Consider the following 24151-nt stretch of genomic DNA (forward strand, 5'->3'; position numbering starts at 1 on the left):
GGACAGCTTTTTTAAATTGAAAATATAAATATACGAGCCTTCAGATATCACTAGTCATTCAAGATTCAAGATGTTTATTTGTCACAAACATATACTGTACATGCGATCATACATATATGTAGTGAAATTACATTGCAACACAACCGGAGGTTGCACAATAAGTACTGACTGGTCAATAACTAACTAATTAATTAATGCTTGTTGGATAAATCATCCTCAGTAAGTACAATCTTATAATATTTGTTGATGGTGCAGAAGGGAAGAGAGGGCAAGGGGAAACATAAAATATTTAAAAAAAGGATAATAAAATATATTATTGATGCTCCTTGAATAACACTTCACAATATTGTATTTATTGCTTTTCTTATTATTTATTACTTTGAGAGACTATATGAGATTTAAATCATGAGAAAAAACATCTATAGAAGTGACTTTTAATAAAACAAGTTTGATTTATATTGGTGTAAGATTCAAAAAGTCCATGCATTAAAAATGTGTTAGGAAACTGATAGTTATTATTTACATATTTACATATAAAAATAGATAATAATGACCTCTATTTGTATGGCACCTCTCTTTCATACATGTAACTCGTTAAAAGGCCATCAACTAGAAACAATAAAGGCAAACAAGCGTCACGTATTCACAAAGTAGAATAAAAAAAAAAAAATCATCAAAATAAAGATTTAGCAGCGTCATAAAATGTCACGATGATTTGTAGAATAAACGTCCCTTGTTTATCCTTCTATTGAGTGAAGCGCTGTCCTTTCGGCATTGCCGTTGCCATCGTCAACCATCCAGCGATGGATGGAGAGAAGGATCCATCTCCATCCACCAGGAAACGGAGCGGCCCGAGCAAAGCGCGCCAGGAGCTGAGCCGTGGGACGGCTCCTCCGCGACTCACCAGGTCCACGTCCTCGTTGGCGTCTCCGCTCTGAACTCTAATCACCTGCATCAGCGCCGTCACAGTAAAAGCTCCGGTAGCTCGCTGTGAGCGGAGCGTCTCTGCGTCACGTCGCCTGCGCTGACGTAAACTCTCGACCCCTTCCACCGCTGTACGCGTCCACAGAATCCTCTCATCTGATTGGCTCCCCAACGGCTCGGGCGCCATCAATCATCGCGTATCTTGGAGCTGATTGGCTAGGACGGTTCCCTCAACTCGCAATCCCATTGGGGGGGGGGTGAGATCCCCCATAGGCCCCGCCCCCTCACCTTCCCGTCGGTCCTACGAATCCGACTCCGCCGCAAACGTCAAAGAGCGGAGAAGCCGTCATTCTTGTAGGGGTTTGCGGCGCTTTCAGGGCGTAAGAGCCTCGAAACGGCGCCGAGAAGCGCGTTTTACGCAGTAGCGCTACCTCTCAGCAGGTGAGGTCATGTGCAGAGGAAAGGGGCGAAAGCGTCCTCGACAGGTGGAATAAATACTGGACTATTTATACGGTGGAGAAATGGAGGATAACAGAGCTGTCCTGTGTGAGAGTCTGTTGATATGGGTGAGTTTCGGGTGGTTAATGGCTGCCGTGAGTCCCCAAACATGATCACCTGTTCGTAGGTGTCAGCGGATAAAACGCTTCCCGGACAGGAGCCACTACCGGCGGTGTTTAAAATCCTGTACATGTCAGCCATAGCAGCCCTTCTGTTTCAAAATGTTTTACAATGTCCCCTGTTCTCGATCATTTTTTCACCGGGAATCAAGCAGCAACCTGAGTGATTTAACCACGGAACGTCTTCAATATCACCTACAGCAGTGGTTCTAAACGTGGGGTCCGCGGACCCATAAGGCGTCCCTCAAGATGCTTCCAGGGGGTCCCCAGCCTAATGATTAATAGTTAAAATTCACCAATATTTAGTTGACAAGACATGAGCATCATTAGAGAATGTACTATAATGACTTTTGATCCTAGTCTCACTGTCATCCCCGGGAACTGAAGTATAGACAGTAGGACTGTGTATTGGGAAGGATCTCACTATTCAATTTCGAGACAAAGGGTCAATATCGATAACTTGACATTTTATACGTCATGATAATCGCTACCAACTTTTCAGTTTTCCATCTGACATACATTGCAAAAATATTAAATCAATACAGAAATTAAATATTTCAAATCATTCGTGATTAAATGGACAATGGTTTCCAAATTCCAAATAAATGTGTGCAAAGCACAAGCAAACTATCGATATCGCAAATCGATTCAGAAATTGAAACAATAGAATTGGATCGTATCGGAAGTTTAAGAGTCGCTGAACTACGGTGAGACTGCGTAAGGTTATGCTGACTAAACGCAAAGACTGACTCCCCTATAACACAGCTGATCCTCATCCCATTTAAAGAGCTAATCTAATTAACAGAGATATTTGTGTATTCCCTTCCAACTTTGCGTGTGCATTCACAATCAAATGTAGTGTATTCAAACAGGGACTGGGTGAGGTTAAGTTATTCAAACTGCTCCATTTCCTGCATGTAGTTAAATATTTGCACAAATAGGAAACCTGATACATCTATTGCTTCCTTCATTCACCTCCGCTCACTCCAAAGTTATTCTACACTCTCGCTCTCGCTCAGATGCAGACCTTCAACACCCCTTCACCCTGCACAACAGTGGGGGAGCTGACCAATGGAGTGGTGATGTCCCAGGCACTGAACCAGATGTGAGACAACACATGTATACACATATATTCTGTCTGTACTGCATAAATATTGACAGCATCTGCTCACATTACTGGTATACATTATTGCTGCTTTGTCAATAGGGCTGTCACTATTGAGACATTGTACTTGGCTTTTAGTTTTCATATGAATTTGAAATTAACAATTTCATTGTCTTTTATGTTGATTTTATGTCACTGATAGTGTAGTAATAATAATAATAATAATCTACCTGAGGAAGGAAAGCCATGAATATTTGGACACATGTTTAGTTTGTGGGTAGACAGCTAATTTGCCTCAAACTAAACGATGAATATGGTCCATTTAATGTAACATTTCTAAAATTGGCTCAAAATTCCCACAAACTTTGGATGAAAACATATCATTGGTATCAACAACTTTACAAAATCATTGCAGATGGCTCAAATAATAGTGTTTTATGTGGTAATTGTGAGAAAAGTTTAGGGGAAGATTGTGGGCACAGTTGGAAGTCTGAAGCATTTTCCCCTTCCTTGTATGGAGTATCCAGTCTCCTCCTGGTAGCCTGCTGACATGTCCTTGAGCACTTAACCCCCGAATTGCTCCCAATGGCTGCGTCCATTGGTGTATAGTGTGATTAATTGTAAGTGTGTGTGTGTGTGTGTGTGTGTCTGTGTGTGTGTGTGTGTCAGAGACCCAGCATGGTTCAGCAACTCGTGGCTCAGTCGTATCAAAACAGACGTGGGGGACAACTGGAGACTGAAGGTACCGCCAGGCTTCTTTTCAATCCCATTCTACACTTTACTGCAATCATGATGACCATATCTTTCAGTGGGGTCATATTGTCATGGTGACACAATTTCAATTTTGGGCGGCTGGCTCAGTCAAAAATAAAAGTTTGAATACCATTGCATCAACCTATGATAACTCAATACTATAGCCTCCAAACGTCCATACAAAGTTAACTATCAACAGCAGTCAGATTTATTTAAACTGTTTTTATCAACTTCAGTCAATTACTCACAAATGAGCTTCTAGCTTCCCTGCTCACTTTCTGTAGTGAACGTGTCTTATTTTATGAAAAAACAGACCCTCCGCTTGCTGTGGAGAGCTTGGATAGAGTTTCACTAAGTGCAGGCGTTGCCAGGTCATGCATTGACTTCTAAACAGAGATCGCCCAAACCCCACCCAGTGGGGTACGGCCACATACGAGAGGAATTCCATACACACTAGTTAGACCAGTTTCATACTGGTGTTTGATGTTAGAGTAAGGTAAATTAAATATGGTTAAATCTATTCAATTGATTGATGCTTCCCTTGAGAATTGATGATTTTTTTTTTTACAAAGGCCTTGTTTGTTTGTTCAAGTAATTTAAGAATTTTTCATTGCGACTGAAAAAAGGATGTGGGAATAAACTATTAAGGATAAAACTGGAACACATCTTTTTAAAGTCTAATTAGTCTAATTATTTTGTGTTTTATTCCAGCACAGCGGTGAATAAATCCATTACTTCAACTACTAAACATGCAATATCTTCAAAATCAATGATCTCACTGTTATTGGAATAATTCAAGTCTGATAATTTGAGAAGAATAATGATCATAAATCATTCGCTGAGGAATCCTTCATCATCCTTCAATGTCTCATTCTAAATTGATGAGCTAAAAACCAAAATAGAATTTTATTAAGTGCCTTTTTATTTCTTATATAAAGCACTTTGCACACCTGCCAACCTGCACACATTTTGTGTACCAACCACATAATTCTTGGTCAAAATACGCAGATATAAAATTCCAGCTTCAACTACTCAAAATGTATGTATGTATGTATAATAACAAACAATAAATCAATACAAAACAATAGCATACATTTTTTGGGTCTTTAAACTACTTCCCTCTGATTGGACCAGATATTACGACCTGTGGTTCTGTAAGCCCTCCCTCTCCTCTCACTCAACACCCACTGATCCCCACTGAGAGCTATTTTATTATCAACCAAGGTTGAATGCTGCATTGCTGAGGTAAAATGGGAAGTGGGGGACTAAAAATCACAAATGTGACCGTTATGTCAACATATAAAGCGTTGGTTATGGAGATGCACCGATCGATCAGCCGGTTTTCAGCTTGTATCAGCCATGACCGGTGACTGGCCGATCACATATGTTTTCAGAATCTGTGCTCATCAAATGTACACTTCCAATACAATGCTTATGTACTCTTAAAAATGCCCTGATACTCAAACCTGATACGAACGTAATGTAACGTAGTTGACGCCCAAAAAAGAGAGCGAAAGAAAGAGAATGATGGCTGTTTGGAGGCACTTCAATTTAAACGAGGATTGAATAAATATTTTATCCCCTGACAATATTCCAAAATTGTGCAGACTGTGTATCTATCGCTGTCACTCCAGTGGAGCGTCCGCTCTGGTTGTTCCTAGTGCACGACCTCGGCTCGTGATGAGAGGTTTGATTATTTTTTGAGACCCGGAGTCACTCAGTAAAACAAGCCATTCCATTTGATTCGGTTGGTTTAATGCATGGTGAGTTCCAGTGAACGAGAGTGAGAAGAGTCTTGTCATTTATTATTATAATGGTTTTTTTGCAATTTATTTTGGAATGGCAAGTACCATATAAATATAATAGAAATGTATATTTGCACTTAAAAGTAAAAGAGACTTTAATTTGAAGTTTGAACAGGACATTTCCATGTTAGTTATATGTTGTGTTCTACTAAAACTCAGTGAGAGTTTAACTTTACAAGATGATACCTTTCAAGGGGTATATCCTCATGAAATGAATGTGTATATATAGTTACTGTATATAGCCGTAGTAGCTTGCATACGAGGTGATGAGCCTCGTTACGAGATGGCTACGGTGTGAATAACTGATGGAGTCATTTAGCTGCAATAACTCAAACACCACAGAGACTCTGTATTGTGGTACTCTAAATATTCTCCCAAGGTTGGCAGGTCTGACTTTGGATTGTCCTTCTGTATGAAATATGCTGCACCTATCAGAGCGTAACTGCATATACATAAATAAGTAAATAAATTGGAGGTGTTACATTTTCACGCGTCTCTTCTGTAAAAAGTCCTGGTTTTGTTCTTGCTCTTCCAAGTTCCCTTTGTCTGGCCTCTCACATCATTGACTGCATGAACTCTCCTCAGATGAACAACCTGAAGAAGATCCTGCAAATGATGGTGGATTTTTATAATGAGGTAAACAATGGACCTTCCAAACTGTCCGCTGGTTCAGTGCATTAATGAGGAGTTTAGAAGGTTATTTAATCTTGCGATGATTGTGAATGTTGTGAATTGATGTGCTTCTAACATAGTGGAACCTTGTTGGCTTGTGATGCAGAGCAGCTTTGAAGCTAACGGGAAAGTGATTGTCTTTCAGATACTTTCACAGAAGATGTCGGACTTCCCGCTGCCAGACTTGGCGCTGGTGGCTGAGCACTCGGACCCCGTGGAGCTGGGGAGGCTCCTGCAGCTCATCTTGGGCTGCGCTGTCAAATGTGAACGCAAGCAAGGTACATGACTGTAAAAGTGCACTCCTTAATGTTAGACCACGGCTGGTGATAAGGACGAGGGTATTATTGTGACAGCCTTGGAACATATCTGACAAAATCAATACAATATCTGAATTCCAAATCCCAGGCAACCAGATTTGGCCTATTGTCAACCATCCGATGCCATCTTTTTGTGCCGTTGTTAACCACTTTTCATACTTTCATATTTCATCTACAAAAGGGGATGCATGGTCCTCGAAATAAGTGTCAGACCCTGGATATTAAAGGAAAAAGTGCCACAAGTATTATAAGAAACGCAAATATGTAAGACACTGTTAAACACACACAAGTCTTTACATGCACTCTATATATTGGAGTTCTGCATAATTCGACACATACAGAAAATCAGCCATTGATTGATTCTGTCCATATTGAACAGCCTGGATTTAAAAAAATAATAATAATAAAATCAGAATGCAGATATTAAAATTCAATCGTTTTAGTTGAGTTGTGGCATTATTGCCCTGCCAAACTGTGGACAAAAGCAGAGCCAGGAAGGTGCGAGTCAACAAGGCGGTGTTGCGTATTCAGTCATTTGGAAGTGTGTTTACAATGCCTCTCCTGTTGCCTCACCAGAATACATCCAGATCATCATGACCTTGGAGGAGTCGGTGCAGCATGTTGTTATGACAGCCATCCAAGAGGTTAGGTGACCCTCCGGATGAGTTTCTCACACTCCTCGTGAAGATATTTGAACATTTAAAGTTTTCATTTGTGCAGAGAAGATGCCATTGAGTGCACTGTATACAGCACCTATGATTGTCCTGGCATTTAACATGTTTATAAGGACAACTAGCCCAGCTCCTATGAAATTAGGGAAATATACCTTATTTAGAGTTATTTAAAGGTGGAGGTACACTTAAAAAGAAGTTGAAGTTTTGGACCAAAAAGACTTGTTCAGAACAGGATAAAAACAAATTGACACGGTGATCTTGGTTCTTGCGACGCTCTCTGCACAAGCTCCCGAGGCGAAAATTGTCTTTGGTTTTTCTCTCTTTCTGAGATCTCCCCTTGTTGCAACTGGTCCAAATGCCATTGCATCACGGCAAGGGACAGACTTCACCCTCCCTTTCTGGGTCATTCAGCCTCCTCCAAGCTTGGTTGACAAGCTTGTTTTGGTTTTTTTCCGGAGCCGCAACATACGGAGCGTGTGTGCGTGTGCGTGTGCGTGTGCGTGTGCGTGTGCGTGTGCGTGTGCGTGTGTGTGTGTGTGTGTGTGTGTGTGTGTGTGCTCTCCTCCTCCAGCGCTATGCCGCGCACCACGGCTCCTGTCCCGGTTCTTGTGTCGTTTTATTTTAGATCTGTTTGTTTTCGTTAGGTTCTACTTGTATGATACAAACCTTTTAGACCCAACTAAGGGATATTCGGCCTTAGATCAGGACAGTGGATTGCATAATGGAGAGAGTGTCAGAAAAACAATAATGCAGTGTTTATTTTGAGGAGCATGGCAGTTGAAATAAATAAAAGCCCAACATTGAGGAAATATGGGTACTGTCAAATGACATTGAGTTTGATTTCAATATTTTTTTTATTTTATTGTTTTCATCTTTATTTAAATCAAAGCCACTCCCACCTCCTCTCGCTGTCACGTTTGTGCTTTTTTTCTTATTGAGTATTCTGCTGATGGTTTTTTGGGACAAGTTCTCCGGTGCTTCTAACGTCTTTTGTTCTTGTGTATTTTTAAGTGTACTTCCTGCTTAAGTGAGACATTTTGTCTCTTTAAGATGAGGAAAAAGAAAAACATAAAAACAAGATTTTGGTTGGACCCTTTTTTCCAGCCCTCGGTTGGACCCCCCCCACCACCACCACCACGTGGAGGTGTAAATTAACTTTACGACACTGCAACAAATCAAATGTTATTTGTGTTACAATTTCTAATTTTCTTCCTCAGCTCATGAGTAAAGAGACAATGGGCCATTTTGGATCAGAGCCCTCAGGAGATTTGGCGCAACAGGTCAGTGGAATAACTATTATTGAAGAACTATCAGTATCTAACCTGTTAGCCTTGAATTAGGAGATTAAATGTAAACTTTTCCTCCGCCTTTTCTTCAATGCACCTACAGGAAAAACATTTTTGCAGAGCCACAAAGTGACTGAAAAAGTGACCAAAGTGACTTGCAAGTCAGGTGTGTGTGTGTGTGTGCGTGCATGCGTGCGTGCGTGCGTGGTTATTTATCGTCACTCTCTCCACCCTCATAACACAGCTGAAGAAGTCACTGGAGAACCTTGCAGCACTTTCGTCAGAAAAGGAGGAGTTGGCACAGCGCTGCCAGGAGCTGGACGTACAGGTACATACAGAGAACATAATCACATCATTTTAACCTTTTACCCTTATGGGGTGTGTCAAGCTCTTCATTGAGTGAGATTATTGGGAAATTTTTAAAAAGCGAATATCAAGATTGGCTGTTTTGGGAATTTGATAAGTAAATTTGCATTGATTGAATTTGATGTGCTTGTCCTGTCAATAACAATGACATCCAAAACTTCTCGAGCAGAGAGTGCTTATGATCCTGAAGCTGTTGACATTCTCACTGAATGTGCAGAACGTTTATTCAGATAGAAATAGAAATACTGATTATTTCTATTTATTTATACTTTTTTCTTGAGAACCGCCACATGTTAAAAGTGTAGTCAGCAAAAAGTATAGATTTTTGCTTTCAAATGTGTTTCAGTATAAACTTGAAAAATGAAGCCGTAGCATACACCTTAGTATTGTACTTTTTTAACTTTCCATCACTGGAAATGTCAATATAAAGTGCAACAGAAATGTTTTGTTATTTATAGGAAAAAATTAGCTTCAGGCAGGACCCACTTTATAGTTCAACGCAGATCTGCAGCTGGATTTCATTGTAATATCGACTGAAGGCCCTAGTTCCGAAAACATGGTCAGACAGACGTATGCGTGCCTGTGGTCCGGGGTGAAGTAGTCTGTGTGATGTGCAGTAATTGGGGAGTCCATTGTCTGGAGCTGCTGTGGCAGAAGGACGGTGGCTCGCAGCCCATGGCCCCCACTCCCTCTGTGCTGTCGATTTACAAAAACTGCACACTCTGACGCTGTGTTCCACTGGATTCTCGACAGATTTGAATTATTCTCTCCCAGTTCTCGGTCCTCTGTTGTGGAGGCCAGGTAAGTGCAACACGGCTGCACGTCTGTCCAAACTGAACCCTGCTAAAACAGCAGCCTTCTGCCGGGACCCTGACCGCTTACCGCTAACCCCGCTAACAGATGGACAAACTGAGCTCTGCTGTGACAGTTAACACACTATACATGCTGTGTGTAGTGGACGGTTCATTTGTTGGTCTTCAGTAATTCAATGGGGCGGACATAAATTATTTTTGGAAAACTGTTTCAAAATGGCATGTCGCAGCCTAACAGATTTAATTAATCTAACTTATTTTCCACATTTTATACTTATTAGTTGCGAGCAATGCTTATGATCCATAATAAAGGAGAGTGTCATTTTAGTGCAAGTTTGTAATGTTGATTTTTAGGGCAATTTTATTTACTTCCTGGGACCTACCAATGTTCTTTTTTTTTTTTTTAAAGGAATTTTCACTCTGATTAATACTGCTGTGAAGTGGTGTGTGCAAGCTACAGCTAACCAACCGTGCTTAAGATACAGTGTCTGTCTTAACTTTTTAATAAACTTCTGGGCAGATTGTAACGAAGCTACGATCTGTCTTCTAACGCTGGGATGCCAATGCGTTGCCATGCATGAAATGATGGCCATTGTAATGACAAAAGATTTTAGAGTGTATTTCCCCTTTTTGTAATAAACATGATTTCAATCCCATTCAGGTGACGATCCTCCAGGAGGAGCGGAACAGCTTATTGGCCGAGAACGACGTTCTAACCGACCGAGCTAATCAGCTGGACTCATTCGACGACCCGAGCACGCCGTCCGGCCGAAAGCACGGGCTGCTGCACCTGCAACTGGAGGCTCTGCAGGAGGAGAACTTCAGGTACGTGTGTGTGTGTGTGTGTTTACCACTGACCTAGATAAACACCATTTATTTTAAAGCAGCTTCCTGTTATGAGTCATTCATCCAAAAACGTGATGTCCCGTACTTTACCAATGTTATAAACGCTATAAATATTTGCTGACAAATATTCACCTATTCAGAGTTTTGTTTTATTATTTTATACATTTATTTTTTAGATTTACAATTGATCTTCCTATGAGCAGTCATCTGATGTGTCAAAGGCTTTGATAGATATTCTATTATATCTAGGCTAGATATTCTGTATATTCATTTTTATATTCTACCCATCCTTGTGTGTGTGTGTGTGTGTGTGTGTGTGTGTGTGTGTGTGTGTGTGTGTGTGTGTGTGTGTGTGTGTGTGTGTGTGTGTGTGTGTGTGTGTGTGTTCATCCATCAGATTGGAAGCTGCTAAGGACGACTATCGGATCCACTGTGAGGAACTGGAAAAGCAGCTGATCGAGTTGCAGCACCGCAACGACGAGCTCACCAGCCTGGCCGAAGAATCTCGCGCTCTGAAAGATGAACTGGACATTCTCAGGTGTTGAAACACGTCCATCGTCTCCTTTTTTGATCTCCTGTTCTAGATTGGTAGACATAAAAGATTAGCAAATACGATAGAAGTAGATCTGTTTTCCAAGAATCTTAATGCTGGGAGCCACGGCCTGACAACTTAAATACCACCTCAAGCTCTCCTGTAAATTAATGCCAATCTCATCGTAGGAGCTGCTCAGACCGTGCTGTGAAGCTGGAGGCGTCGGTGGAGACGTACCGGCGGAAGCTGGAGGATCTGGGCGACCTTCGGCGGCAGGTGAAGCTCCTGGAGGAGAAGAACATGACGTACATGCACAACACCGTCAGCCTGGAGGAGGAGCTACGCAAGGCCAATGCCGCACGTGCACAGCTGGAGACGTACAAACGACAGGTAAACACACTCTCCCTAAACTACTAAAGAGGCGTTGCGCATTGAATATTGGAACAATGATTGTTTTAAACATTGTTTATGTTACGTTATTTTATGTGACCCACCGCAGCAAAACCCACTGTCTCGCGCATTTCTAAAATCGCCAGGAACAGCCAAATAAGTTTTCCAAATAACACCTTTCTTGAAGGAAAATTAGATTTTTCGAGATTCGTGTTCCTTTTTTTTTTTTTTTTTTTTTTTTTTTTTTTTTTTATCGTATTTTTGTATTTTCACACACACGGAAACATCGTTGTGGAGGTGGCGTATACCAACGTGTATCATCGAGTAAGAATTGCTGACGTCACTGACGTCTCTTCCGTAGACAAGACGAAGATCCGATTTCACCTGTCTGTGAAAACTTTAATTTCCCTGTGTTGTTATGGATTACTAGAAGCGGGTGGAGGAAGATCTAAATCCTATCACGGTCCTTAATCTGACCAGTGCAATAAATACAAGTCAGTGTTAGCAGCACGTATTGGACTTCATTTTCCGCAACGATAGTCAGTTCTCCTACAGCAACACGGAGAACGACAGCACTGCTGAATCTGATATAACTGTGGACTTGGAGAACATTTCAAACAGCGGATTTAAAACTGAATATGACAATGAAACTGAATATTTTCAAGAACCACCGGAGTAGACCAACGATACGCCCGTTGTTATTACAACGGAAGAAGTTAATGGCGTGGTGATGTCCGTTGAGGTTGGTGACAAATTTTTAGATTTCAGATTTTCTGAGATTCATAATATTGATAGACTCTACATTTTGTTGTGTTGACCGTACTTTTAAACACTAAAATAATTCCACTTTTAACATGTACAGTATATTCTTACTGTTAAATAAAATCTTTTTTAAAAACAAAAATAGTTTTGTGTTTGATGCTGTTCAACACTCTTCGTGATTGGCGATTCAGCATTATGTTAATTAGCCATGAGGCTTTGTTTGTGGCTCAACCCCATTTGCATTCTGGGAGCTGGCTGAATGAACCTGGTGTGGGTAAAACGTTGGAGGCGATTATCTCAGAATCACAGTTTGCCACACCCTTGTCATTAACAAGTCATAGCTTTAAAAATATTTGCTTGATTTGCACAAGTGACACCTGGTTTGGAAGCTCTGATTCTCCACTTTCAAGTGATGCGGGGAAAAAAAACAAAACCTCGAAAGCCACCAAATGACCCTAATCTATGCGGTCGGTAACATATTGATTTAATAAATATATTTTTGATTTGGTGTCTTGTCAGGTCCAGGAGCTCCACAGGAAGTTGTCGGAGGAGACCAGGCGTGCTGACAACCTGGCCTTCGAGATGAAGAAGTTTGAGGAGAAGCACGAAGCCATGATGAAGGAGAGAGAGGTAGGACCTGATTTTTAAATGTAGGCACTGTCTCAAATCTCAGCCCTACTACTCCTCCTAACTCAGTGATTCTCTGGACCGAGCGTCTGTCAATCACTAGGCTGTATTTTAACATCTCTCTCTCTCGACGACAGAGGATCGTCATTGAACGAGATTCTTTGAAGGAGACCAATGAGGAGCTGAGATGCACGCAGGCTCAGCAGGATCAGCTCCTACAAGCAGGTACCTCCTGGACGATTACAACTGACACATACTGTACACTCCTCATGAGCTTTATGGAGTCTTTTTAAACAGTAAACCACAGGTTTTTTTAGTTCACCTGGGATCGATCTATCGATCGATCGATCTATCTATCTATCTATCTATCTATCTTTTTTAGCTGAAGTATTTTGTCCAGTTCACATAATTACTTAAGTATACATGTTAAGTAGTAAATATGTTATTGTTGTTTTTTCCCAGGGATGTTTCCCTCCAGCAGCCATGAGAACCTGGCAGCTGAGATCATACCTATCGAGTACAGGTAAAGGATAGTTAGTGTGGTTTAATTTGAGCAGTAGTATTAGTAACACTACTATAAATAGACATGAAAAGTGGTTGACAACACAGTAACTAGACTCCACAAAATGGTTGACCCAATCAAGGCAACACTTATTGTCATGCCCTGCCTATGATTTGTTATTTTTGTTGTTGTTGTTATTATTATTATTATTATTATTATCACTACTTTTATATAAGTATTAATGTGTCTACTTTAGTATTAATCTTTCTTTATCGACCTTCTGTAACTTTTCTTGGTGGCAGAGAAAAGTTCATCAGGCTGCAGCACGAAAACAAGATGCTGCGCGTCCAGCAGGAGGAATGCGAGAGGGAGAAGATCGCTAAGCTGCAGATGCAGCTGGAGGAGGCGCACAGGACACGCAGCGAGCTGGACACGGAAAACAGGTGCTTTCAAAAAGCTGTACTCGCCATTGTATAAGTACATGCCTGGTAGTGGCACATAGGATCATGTGTGACCGAATCAGAATAGATGGTTGGCAGAAAAGATCTGAAACCATCGTTATTCTGTACCACGACAAATAAGATTTGTACTTTATCTTAATGTTTTCTCCTTCCTGTTTGTTGTCGCCTCTTTGTGTCCAGGCTGAGCCGAGAGCGACTGGCTGAGCTGCAGCAGCAGGTGGAGGACCTGCAGAAAGCTCTGCAGAGCCAGGCAGCCAAGCCAGATGACGTGAGTGTGTTCCTGTATAGTCTATACAGCACTAACTTTTAATAGTGGTTGCCAGGCTGGCAGCCAGGCATCAGCTTTTGGTTGCCGAAACTGAAAATAATGGTAGTCATTTTTGTTCACCTTATATTTTGAGTAATTAAGATTCTGTATTGGCATCTCTACGTTTAAAAGTAGTGCTCCACCAGATGAGGTCTGAGCCATTCTCATTATTAATGCTGTCTGTCTACAAAGATTAAAACTGGTTACTGTATTGTAAGGGCTATATGTTGACAAATTTGACCAAATTGACATGAAAAATTACTAAAACTAAAGACATTTCCTGTATATTTTTATTTTATTTATTTTTTTAAATGTACACAACTTCTGTCTACTTCTAACTAAAATGTTTTTTTCACACCTAGTTTTTGATTAGGTCTAAATTAACTGTAAAGGGATGCAAAAACCTGTATGTTGAATCATGAACGAATCGCATCCGACGGGTATTACAGTTTTCAGAGGCTGTGAACACAGCATGGCTTTGGTGGCCTTTCAACCGCCCCACCCACTCACCCCCAAAAAAAAGTCTTCCGATCGGTTTGGACGATTGACGTTAAAGAAGCGGCATTCGCTTAAAAGAGTTGTTTGCATCCCTGACTGTAGTAACCTTGCTCTACTGCCGTCCACAGGTGCTTGTGCGCACTGGGGCGCACGTGAGTAAACGCACCAATGAACGTGCAGCGTTCTGGTTCCAACTGTAACAGAAATATTGAAATATCAAACAACAAATTTATTTATTTTGGGCTGCACCTTTTGTTGTTAGCTGTCCCTATTTTTATGTTAAATTGTGGTTGCCAAAGCGGGCAACCAGAGTCCACAAAATGGTTGCCAATTGACTCAATCTCTTTTATATCAAGAATTATATATTTAGAAAGAGTGTGTGTGTGTGTGTGTGTGTGTGTGTGTGTGTGTGTCTGTGTGTGTGTGTGTTGTTTCATCAGAAATTGTTTTATATGTATACATTTATTTTGTTTTAGTCCAACCTGAAGAGAAAACTTGATGCTCACATGTAAGTATAATTTTATTAAATTATTTTGCTCTGACGGTATCTGGTGATGTGTTTCCATGTTCTCCAGCAGCTGGCGCTACTGACACAGGCGCTGACCTGTGTTGTTCTTCTTCCAGGGTCAAGCTGAATGAAGCTCAGGATGAAATCATGAAGAAGAAAGAGCTGCTGGAGGACCTTCAGCCTGACAACACCCAGACCTGTGAGTGTCACGCAGACGTTCTCCCTCCTTAAACGCGGCTCCGTCAGACCTAACTGCCCAAAAGAAGCTGTAAAAGATGATAATTTAAAGCAGCACTATGTCAAATTTGGGATTTGGCACCCCCACACTTCCTCTGTGCAATTGCATTTTTGACTGCTGTCGTAAAACGTTTGGGTTGTGCTACAACCATGATTTTATAAATGAAGAACGAGAGTTCTTACTATGCCTTAAGCTGTCTCCAGACAGCTTCACTGAATAAAGCTGAAAGCCCCTTTCAACCAACAAAGTCTCAACTTGGCCCTGACAGGCTCTGATTGGGCCACTCAAACACGCATCATATGGCCCACCCCTCAGTATATATGTGACCCACCGCATACTTTAGAGTCATTTGGCGGCTTTCGAGGATTTTATTTTAAATTTTTTTTTATTTTTGCATCATTTGGAAGTGGAGAATCAGATTCCATACAAGGTGTCACTTTCGCAAATAAACCAAATATTTTTAAAGCTATGACTTGTTAATGACAAGGGTGTGGCAAACCGTGTTTCTGAGATAAACACCTCCAAAGTTTTATACACACCAGGTTCATTCAGCCAGCTCCCATTTTCAGTTTAAAAGTACGGACAACACAACAAAATGTAGAGTCTCAATGTTATGAGTCTCGGGAAATCTGAAATCTAAATATCTGTCACCAACCCCAACGGACTTCATCATGTCATCAACTTCTTATGTTGTAACAACAACGGGCGTATCGATCGTCTCCTCCGGTGGTTCTTGAAAATATTCAGTTTCATCGTCACATTAAGTTTAAAATCCGCTGTTTGAAATGCTCTCCAAGTCTGGAATAATATCAGATTCAGAAGTGCTGTCGGTTTTCGCGTTTCCGTCGAAGAACTGACTATCGTCGCGGAAAATGAAGTCCAATACGTGCTGCTAACACTGACTTGGATCTATCGCACTGGTCAGATTAAGGTCTGAAATATGATTCAGAGGTTCCGCCACCCACCTCACATAATCCATAACGATACGGAGAAGAAAGTTTTCCCAGACAAGTGAGACCAAAACACCCCGGTGCTGCGCTTTAACCGTCTCAATACGGAAGTGACGTAGGTGCATGACGTGCAGGGTTTTTCTTTATCGCAGTTTCACAACAGTGGCTCTGTGTGTAAAATTAGTATTATATAAAGGTTGAATTCTATCAAAACGGTTTCACATTGTGACTTCACATCACATGGAATATTGAGGAATGATCTTCACCTGGACGGTTGCTTTAAAGGAAACGATCGATCGACATTGTTCAGTGCTGTATTGCTCTCGCTAAGTGAACTGCGTTTCCCCATGCAATCTAACGGGAATAAACGGGAATTTAACTCCACGGTTTAACATTTATCTACTATTTATTCATTTAAATCAAACTCTGTTTAGAAAATACTTAGAGATATAAAAAAACACAAAGGAACACAAATCTGGAAAAATCAAACTTCCCTTCAAGAAAGGTTTTTTTTCAACTTATTTGGCTGCTCTTTGCGATTTTAGAAATGGCAACTTTTTCTGTGGTGGAACATATAGGGTGACCACCTGTCATACTTCCTCTGACATATTATTTAGCTCTTAAGCGAGTTGGTCAGTGAGGCCACCGGTAAGAACTCTTGTTCTTCCTTCGTAAAACCATGGTTGTAGCACAACCCCAAATGTTTTACTTCATTTCCAACTTGAGTTCTTACTATGCCATATTGTATACTCAGCACCCTTACTGACCGTGAGGTCAGATCCATGTCCTATGCAATATGAGACATAGAACCCCAGTCATTGAAAAGGACAACTCATGGTAGTCCTTTCCAATGACCAACTGGCAGATGTGACCTCAAACCCCAGTTTCAACATATAAGAACCCATTCATAGGGTGCAGAGGTAAATTATATTACCCCCACCGCCTGTCTTTGGACAGGAGTTTCCCAATTGTCTGAGATCCATAACAGACAAAAAGCTAGTCTGACTGGCGTACGACGTACGTGCACTCCACATAGACCAAAAGCACCTGTACAGGGCACAGAGTATGCAGCCTCTCGTCCTCTTCTGACCCAATGGGAGGAGAATAAAACGAATAGAGATCAATCATGGTCGATTTAAATCCCATTACAGGCCCATCTCCACACACACACACAGGAGAGGAGCACTTGTCATGACATACTTCCCATCTGCTCCGGGGCTTGTTCTTCCGAGCCCACTCGTGATAATAAACTGGTGTGTGTCTAATACCCCAATTTCTGTCTATGCTGGAGGGCCCTGAAAACGCCACTCGGGTGTCGGGCAGGCGAAACTGCCAAGATCGGCAGGCGCCCTGCATGAACCTGGATGCCAAAGTGTGACTGCCCGGTGGCTTGCCCTTCCACTCCATTATGATAGCGGGTAGATCTTGAGGGTGGACAGTGCCAAAACCTTTTACATGCGGGCCTTGGAGTAAACTGAATATAACCCAAATATTACAGCGTAATGGGGCATCTCCACGTGTCACTCACCTGCGCTAGAAGGCCAGCTATTTGGATGTGTAAAGTGCCCTCGTTGACGGGGCTCTCTGAATTTCTCTCTGAAGCGCTCTGATTTATTTCCACCACCTCCATGGGTAAACCTTGGTTTAAATAGCCGGTCCCGCTCGGCGGAGTTTTCACTTGTTGGAATTGGGATGAAAGATTTTCTCTGCTGCCTGCGTCAGCAGGTCCGGCTGAAGGAGGCCAAAGGAGCACCCACGATGAGGGACCTCATGTCCGCGAACCAAGTCTGTGTCGGCCACCAAGGTGCCACCAGAACCAGTTCCACTACGTCCTCCTTCACCTTGTCCAGCACCTGCTGCAACAGTCCGAGGGAAGGGAATGCATGCACGAGCCGTGTCTCGTGAAGCGAACAAGATCCACCTCATCTTGGCCGAATCAACGCCAGATCATGTCCATGACCAGAGGACGAATGCGCCAATCCCACCCTTGCGGCAGTCCTGTTTATAATAAGTCCGATCCAAGGTTTTGGCTGAATGTGATCTGCTGACAGGGAACAGAAGTGGGAAGAAGTGGGCCCACAGCAAAATCCTTGATGCCACTTGATGCATGGCTAGAGAGCGGCGCCTCCCTGACGATTGATATGAGAAATCATCGCTGTGTTGTCGGAACATATCGGGATGTGGTGTCCCCTCACCATTGGTGCGAAGTGCAACAGGGCCAACAGGACTGCCTTCAACTCCAACAACGGACTAGCCCGACCCTTTTCATGAGGTTGCCCGGGGTCAGCCAAAACCTCAGGCCCCCAACACTCCTGTGTAATGGTCAGTACACGGGAAAGGTACCTTGCGCTGGGACAGCATGCGAGCTGCAGTGACCACAGCCTTGTCGGAGTCCTAATCGCCTTGTCAGAGTCCGTCGCGCATGCATCACATCCAGATCGAGACCCAAGTACCCAGTGCGCTGGGCTGGAACCACAGCGCTCTTTTTCCAATTCACAAGAAAACTCAGGCTGCACAGAAGATCAAGCAGTTCCCCCGTGTGGGAGTGTGCCATCTCCTTGGACCCACGGTATTATTGGATCGTCCAGATATGACAGAACCTTTATTCCATTGGTGCGCAGAGGGGCAATAGCTGCCTCCACACACAGTGAATATTTTGGGGGCCAGAGAGAAACTGAATGGGAGAACAAAAAAACTCATACGCTCTGTCCTGAAAGGCGAACCGCAGATTTTTCCTGTGTCTTTCCACAATTGGTATATGAAAGTAAGCATCTTTCAAATCCACTGACATGAAGAATCCACTGATGTGAAGAATATACACAAATTGGCCCACAAATTTAGCCTCCGGCCACACATGGTCAGGGAGGCTCGCACTTGTGCTCATGTGTTGGGGGACATGTCCCATGGTCACCTGAGGCTCCGGGCTCATATTTTTTCGGGCCATGATGCTCATGTTTCTGACTGGACAGGGGCCCCGGATAAATGGGAGGGAGTGGAAATAAAGACTGTGTATTTTGTGTACATTAACCCCACGGCTTTCAGGTCAGGTATCCCAACTCCGGCTCGGTGTCCAGGGTGGACCACTGGCTAAACGCCTGGATAGGGGAGTGTGTCTTCTGCACAGCGCCCCAAGATGACCTTACCTCCCTTGTGAAATCCTACAGAACTGGAAGGCAACGCGAGCATGAGGCCAATTTCCAGCCTCTGTAAAATATGCCCTGGACAGCATGGAGAGCACAGCTTGCTCCAGGAGGTGCAACAGCTCCTGATGAAAAGGCCCCTGAGACAGTTTGTGAGCAGCACCATATGCCTCCTCACCTTGCTCTCATCCTTCTCCCTCCTGAATAAGCAAAGAGGAAGTATGACAGGTGGTGACCCAGTATATAATGGGGGGCTGGCCATATGATGGGTGTCCGAGTGGCCCAATCACAGCTTGTCAGGGCCAAGTTGAGGCTTTACTCAGTGGAGCTGTCTGGAGACAGCTTAACGCATCGTAAAAACTAAAGTTCCAAATGAAGTAAAAGTCTGTCCAGTGTCCAAAAATAATTCATTTTACGGCACAAATTTGAACCTTATCAGTCACGTTTCAATAACAGTTTTGTTACAAATGCAAAAATATAATACGTACATCATGCATACAAAATATAATATAAACCTAGGTTACAGCACTCCTTGCACAGACCTCGCCCCTTCCCAGAGCCACAGGGAGGGAGGGGACTTCTTAGGTACTAGATATGCTCAGCCTGGCAGATAGGTAGCAAGTGCCAGTCAGAGGGTGAAACAAACAAGTGATGCAATGCAGTGCAATAAAAGATGAGGGCCAGCATGCGCCGACTGAGGTGCGGGTGTCAGGCACACCACTGGCCCGTCACATCTGCACCGTTAGGGAGCGTCTACGTTTTGTATGCGCATTATTACTGGACAGATTGACTGGCAAGTTTATAATTTAGCGTTTAATTTTTGAATACCTTTTACCAGGCAAAACAACTAATTACCAGCTTAGTCAAACCCTGTGAGCCCAACATCAAGAAAGTAACATAGTGCTGTAAAGCGTAACGCATTTTTTCTGCGGTTTTCGAACCCGAACACAGAAGTTACTTAGTACGAGAACAGGCGTTCGGGGGTGGCTGGGAATGAAAGAGGTGCCATTCTCTATATTACAAGTCAGTGTTCCATCAAAATGATTTTGAGCTGTTATTTTAAAGCAAAAAAGTTAGTGTTTCTTTAAATAACTAATTCTTGGGTTACTAGGATGGATGAAATGCAGATGGCTATTTTACCCACAGGGATTAATAAAGTATACAAAATAAAAGAGTGTGCAATTGTTCGAACTAGTGTCTATGTGGTGTGAACATTTATTCTGTACTGTGCGACTGAGTTGTGTTCTAATGTGTGCGAGTTGTCCTCAGGTCATTGTAGAAAACATCTTCATTTCAGTAAGACTACAGTTTCTGATTAAATAACGCTAATCCATCTATTACAGTTAATCCATACACTTGTTTATCTCCCAGCACTGAGGTTGGATGAGCTGATTGCCGCCCTGAAGAAGAAGGACGACGACATGAGAGCAATGGAGGAACGGTACAAAATGTACCTGGAGAAGGCTCGAAACGTGAGCACAACCTTGTTTATACTACTGTGGTTTTAGTTTTTTGTGAAGCGTTTTATTGCACTGCGTATAAAACTTATATTTTGTATTAAATGCATACAAATGACCTTGTTTAAAATGTTTGTGCTTTTTTAGTTTTGTTTATACATATTTTTGAATTAAACCAATTGAGAAACCAATGAGTTCACATTAATCAAAAACCTTTTTTTAGGGTATTCCTGGGATTTTAGATGATTGATATAAAAATCTTAAAGGGGCCTGATATGAAAAACTCACTTCCTCTGTGCTTGTGCACATACATTTGGGTCTCTGATGGACCTACTAACATACAAACTGTGAAATAAGACAACCCAGTCAGTTTGTTGTAAGCTGTCTACTTCAGGATACATGTGGTGAAATAAGCTGTTCAGCTTTGTAGCCCCTTCCTGCGTCAAGTGGGGCTTCAGTAGCAATAGGACCACCCTCCATCTGAGAGCAACTTCACCCACGGAGACATAACACAGAGAATAACAAGCGTCTTTGAGAAGATAAGTATTTTATTTCCGACATTTACATGAAACAAAAGTGTGCGGGTGATTCCCAGTGCGTTGTCCCCCACAAGATTGCAGAACGGCAACGAAAGTTAGAACAAACTTTTAAAAGAGCCCTTGTAGATCTAATATGAGTGAATATTCAGCAACTTGTGTAAAAAGGAGAATCAAGGTCCTCTTTAAAAAAGGAAAAATAAAGCAAGATCCTCCAAATAATTTGGGTAATTTTTGACCCATCCTTTGCATTCTAGGGTTAAAAATAATGTGTTATGATTCCTTGTCCCTCTGTAGGTGATCCGAGCCTTGGACCCCAAGCTGAACCCAGCCACTGCTGAGATCCAGGCTGTGAAGAACCAGCTTCTGGACCGGGACAGACGGATCCTCAGCCTGGAGGTAAGGGAGCGTTCAGAACCTGCAGTGTGTTTTGATTTTGATGTGGAGGGGCTTCATCACTGTGTCTGTTGTGCTGTGTCTCCTAGCGGGAGTGCGAGCAGGCCAAGCAGAGGGAGTATGAGGAGAAGATGGTTGTGACCGCTTGGTACAACAAGGTGAGCTGGGAACGGAACGATGGTGGCTCGGATCGTTTGGACACACTCCCTCCTGATCAGCTGGTCAGGTTGGAAACTGTAAAATTGACCCTCTGTGTCAATGTTTGTGACCCTGTGATGGACCTTTTTAAGGCTGGGATAAAAAAAAAAAAAAGTACTTATTTTGCCTACTTGTTAAATCCAGCCATGCGTTTGCAGTTTGGGAGTGCGGCTCTACAGCCTTCCTCAGTAGATGCCTGATGCCTGGTGCACAAGTGACGTGCACTGGTCCGTAAGCTTTATTGAGAAATTGAAATGATCCAATCTCCTTCGCAACAGGAAGTGGGTGTTGGAAAATATAAACACGGTAACAGTATATATTTTACGTACTGAATATGTTGGTATATATTTAACTTTTTTTAGTGTTTAGAAAACAATAATACATTTTGTATTTTCCGAAAACAAATTGTAATTGTTTACCCTCCAATGTTGGAGAGAAGATTTGCAACACATAAAGACAATGAGACGTACGTGACATTGAGGGAAGAATTGTTTAAAAGGCGCCACACTCCCAGCATGACGTCTGCTGTGGAGGGCGGTGGTATTACAAGCGGAAACTACGGATTTCAACAATTTTCTCTTGTGACTTGCCAAACGCCCTTGTTTTAAACTCGTCTCTCTCTCTCTCTCCCTCAGAGTCTGAGTTTTCAGAAGTTGGCGATCGAGTCTCGTCTGGGGGGTCGTGCCGCCTCGCTGCTGCCGCCCGGACAATCCTTTCTCACTCAGCAGCGCCAGGTCACCAACGCCACACCGCGGGCGTTTTCAGTCAGCCTGCCTGCTGCCACCTCTAAGTAGACCCTCCCCCAACACACACACACACACACACATACACACACAAAACCAAACAATGGAGCACTCAAGTGACCTTATGCCTTACAGCTCAGAGCTCTTGTCAAGAATGAGGTAACTTGAGAACAGGCACTTATCAAACTACTCAGAAGTTGACTTCTCATCACCCTGAGTAGTAACAGCAGACGGATATAGATGTGAATGTGCTCTTAAAAATGACTATCGGGAATGCGAAACGCCAGCTCAAAGCAACTTGTTTCAGATGTTTGTTTTGTCTGTATGAAACAAACCGATGCTACACTACACTATGCAGCTAACAGGGGAACGTACTTATAAAAAAGACACATGACTCTGACCTTATTTTGTGGAGCCATCTTTTATAAAAATGGATGCTCATAATGCAGAAAGTGCTGGTCACCAACTGCTTTTGGCAGCAAATATCAGTACATTTTTAATTTTGTACTTAAAAAGAAACAAGCCCATTCTGGAACCCGTGCACGTTTAAAAAAACAAACAAAAAAAAACAAAAACGAATAAGTCATATTTACTTGGAAATGTCTGAGGTGCTTGGAGCGTCTTTCTCCCAGGCTTTTACACTCAAACTGTGATCTGACCTCTTTAATTCTCAAAATAAAAATGGTACAACATATTATTCTCTGAATATCAGGATTGTTTAAAAAGGTGAAGTTGATTGATTATAACACCAGCTTTTCATTCAAGTGTGTCTACCTTCAGCTTTTATCAGCACCGTGGCAGGATGGTTACTTTCGAACCTAAGCCTCTAAAGTTCTAAGATTATAGTCAGAATTTAGGATATCAGGGTCAGAGAATTCTGCACCAAGAGTTTTATCCCATCTTGAGGTTTTCTGGACCTGATGAGGGAATAATGTTATACGAAAGTCTCTACAGGTAAATCGCTGAATATTCAATATTGTGGTTTAGCTTTGGTTAAACTACTGTGATTGCAATGTATGCTTTTGGTTGGTTTTTTGTTGTGTACTATTTGAAAGAACACTGGAAACACATGTCTGTATATGTTTTGCAATCAATCAATCACGTATTTTATTTCAATTTAGAAGATTTTCTTCCTTTGCACTTGATTATTCTTTTAGACCTAATGATTAAAATGTAAAGACTCTTATATCAGTTTATGAACTATGATCAAATAAAGCCCTGTTCAGAAGCTACATCACTAATGTGTTTGTGTTAAATTAAAAAACAATACTGATAATGAATGACTCATGTGAGCACTCTGCAGTTCAAATATTAAAGATTTTGATTTCTTGTGGAAAATAAATACATTTTCTTTTTCACACGGGCGTTTTAACTTCCATTATTTGCTGTATTTACTCCATCGCCCTCTAGAGTGAGTTGTTGTCAAACCAGCTGGTTACGTTTGTTGATTGAAGTAAAACAAGACACTAGATTATTTTTGTTTTGTTTTTCTTGGGAAATTTAAATGACATAAAAACTAGTAAGATGCCAACACCGTTCTGGAAACCGCAGGAGGATTGAGGTATGAAAAGCAGAGCTAAGAAAAGGGGAAAGTGAATAAATAGGTACTGTATGTATAAAGGTTAGACAGTTATTTGCACATACCATAAACACCGATCAGCCACAACATTTAAAACACCTGCCTAATAATGTGCAGCTCCCACTCCTGCCGCCAAAACAACTCTGACCC

The 24151-nt window shown here is 42.0% G+C and overlaps 1 protein-coding gene across 1 annotated transcript; it reads left to right on the forward strand.

Annotated features, from left to right (window-relative positions):
- The first annotated feature begins 1384 nt into the window (after positions 1-1384).
- On the forward strand, positions 1385-23774 carry hook1 (hook microtubule-tethering protein 1). Its single transcript, XM_080000661.1, has 22 exons — positions 1385-1490; positions 2561-2646; positions 3316-3388; positions 5790-5840; positions 6022-6154; positions 6770-6837; positions 8085-8147; positions 8398-8481; positions 9993-10156; positions 10575-10715; positions 10898-11099; positions 12381-12491; positions 12626-12713; positions 12951-13011; positions 13293-13433; positions 13632-13719; positions 14733-14764; positions 14881-14963; positions 20464-20564; positions 21383-21484; positions 21571-21639; positions 22315-23774. The coding sequence occupies exons 1-22, from the start codon at positions 1446-1448 to the stop codon at positions 22471-22473; spliced, it is 2145 nt and encodes a 714-aa protein (XP_079856787.1). The 5' UTR covers positions 1385-1445; the 3' UTR covers positions 22474-23774.
- Positions 23775-24151: the final 377 nt, after the last annotated feature.

Source organism: Zeus faber (assembly GCF_960531495.2).
Source record: "Zeus faber genome assembly, chromosome: 1".
In the NCBI taxonomy this organism is placed as follows: domain Eukaryota; kingdom Metazoa; phylum Chordata; class Actinopteri; order Zeiformes; family Zeidae; genus Zeus; species Zeus faber.

Bases quoted from the DNA above. Each gene is read 5' to 3' on its own strand.
- hook1 (XM_080000661.1), top strand. From the start codon at position 1,446: ATGGAGGATAACAGAGCTGTCCTGTGTGAGAGTCTGTTGATATGG. The intron at 1,491-2,560 runs GTGAGTTTCGGG...GCTCTCGCTCAG, and splicing joins GTGAGAGTCTGTTGATATGG to ATGCAGACCTTCAACACCCC. The intron at 12,714-12,950 runs GTACCTCCTGGA...GTTTTTTCCCAG, and splicing joins GGATCAGCTCCTACAAGCAG to GGATGTTTCCCTCCAGCAGC.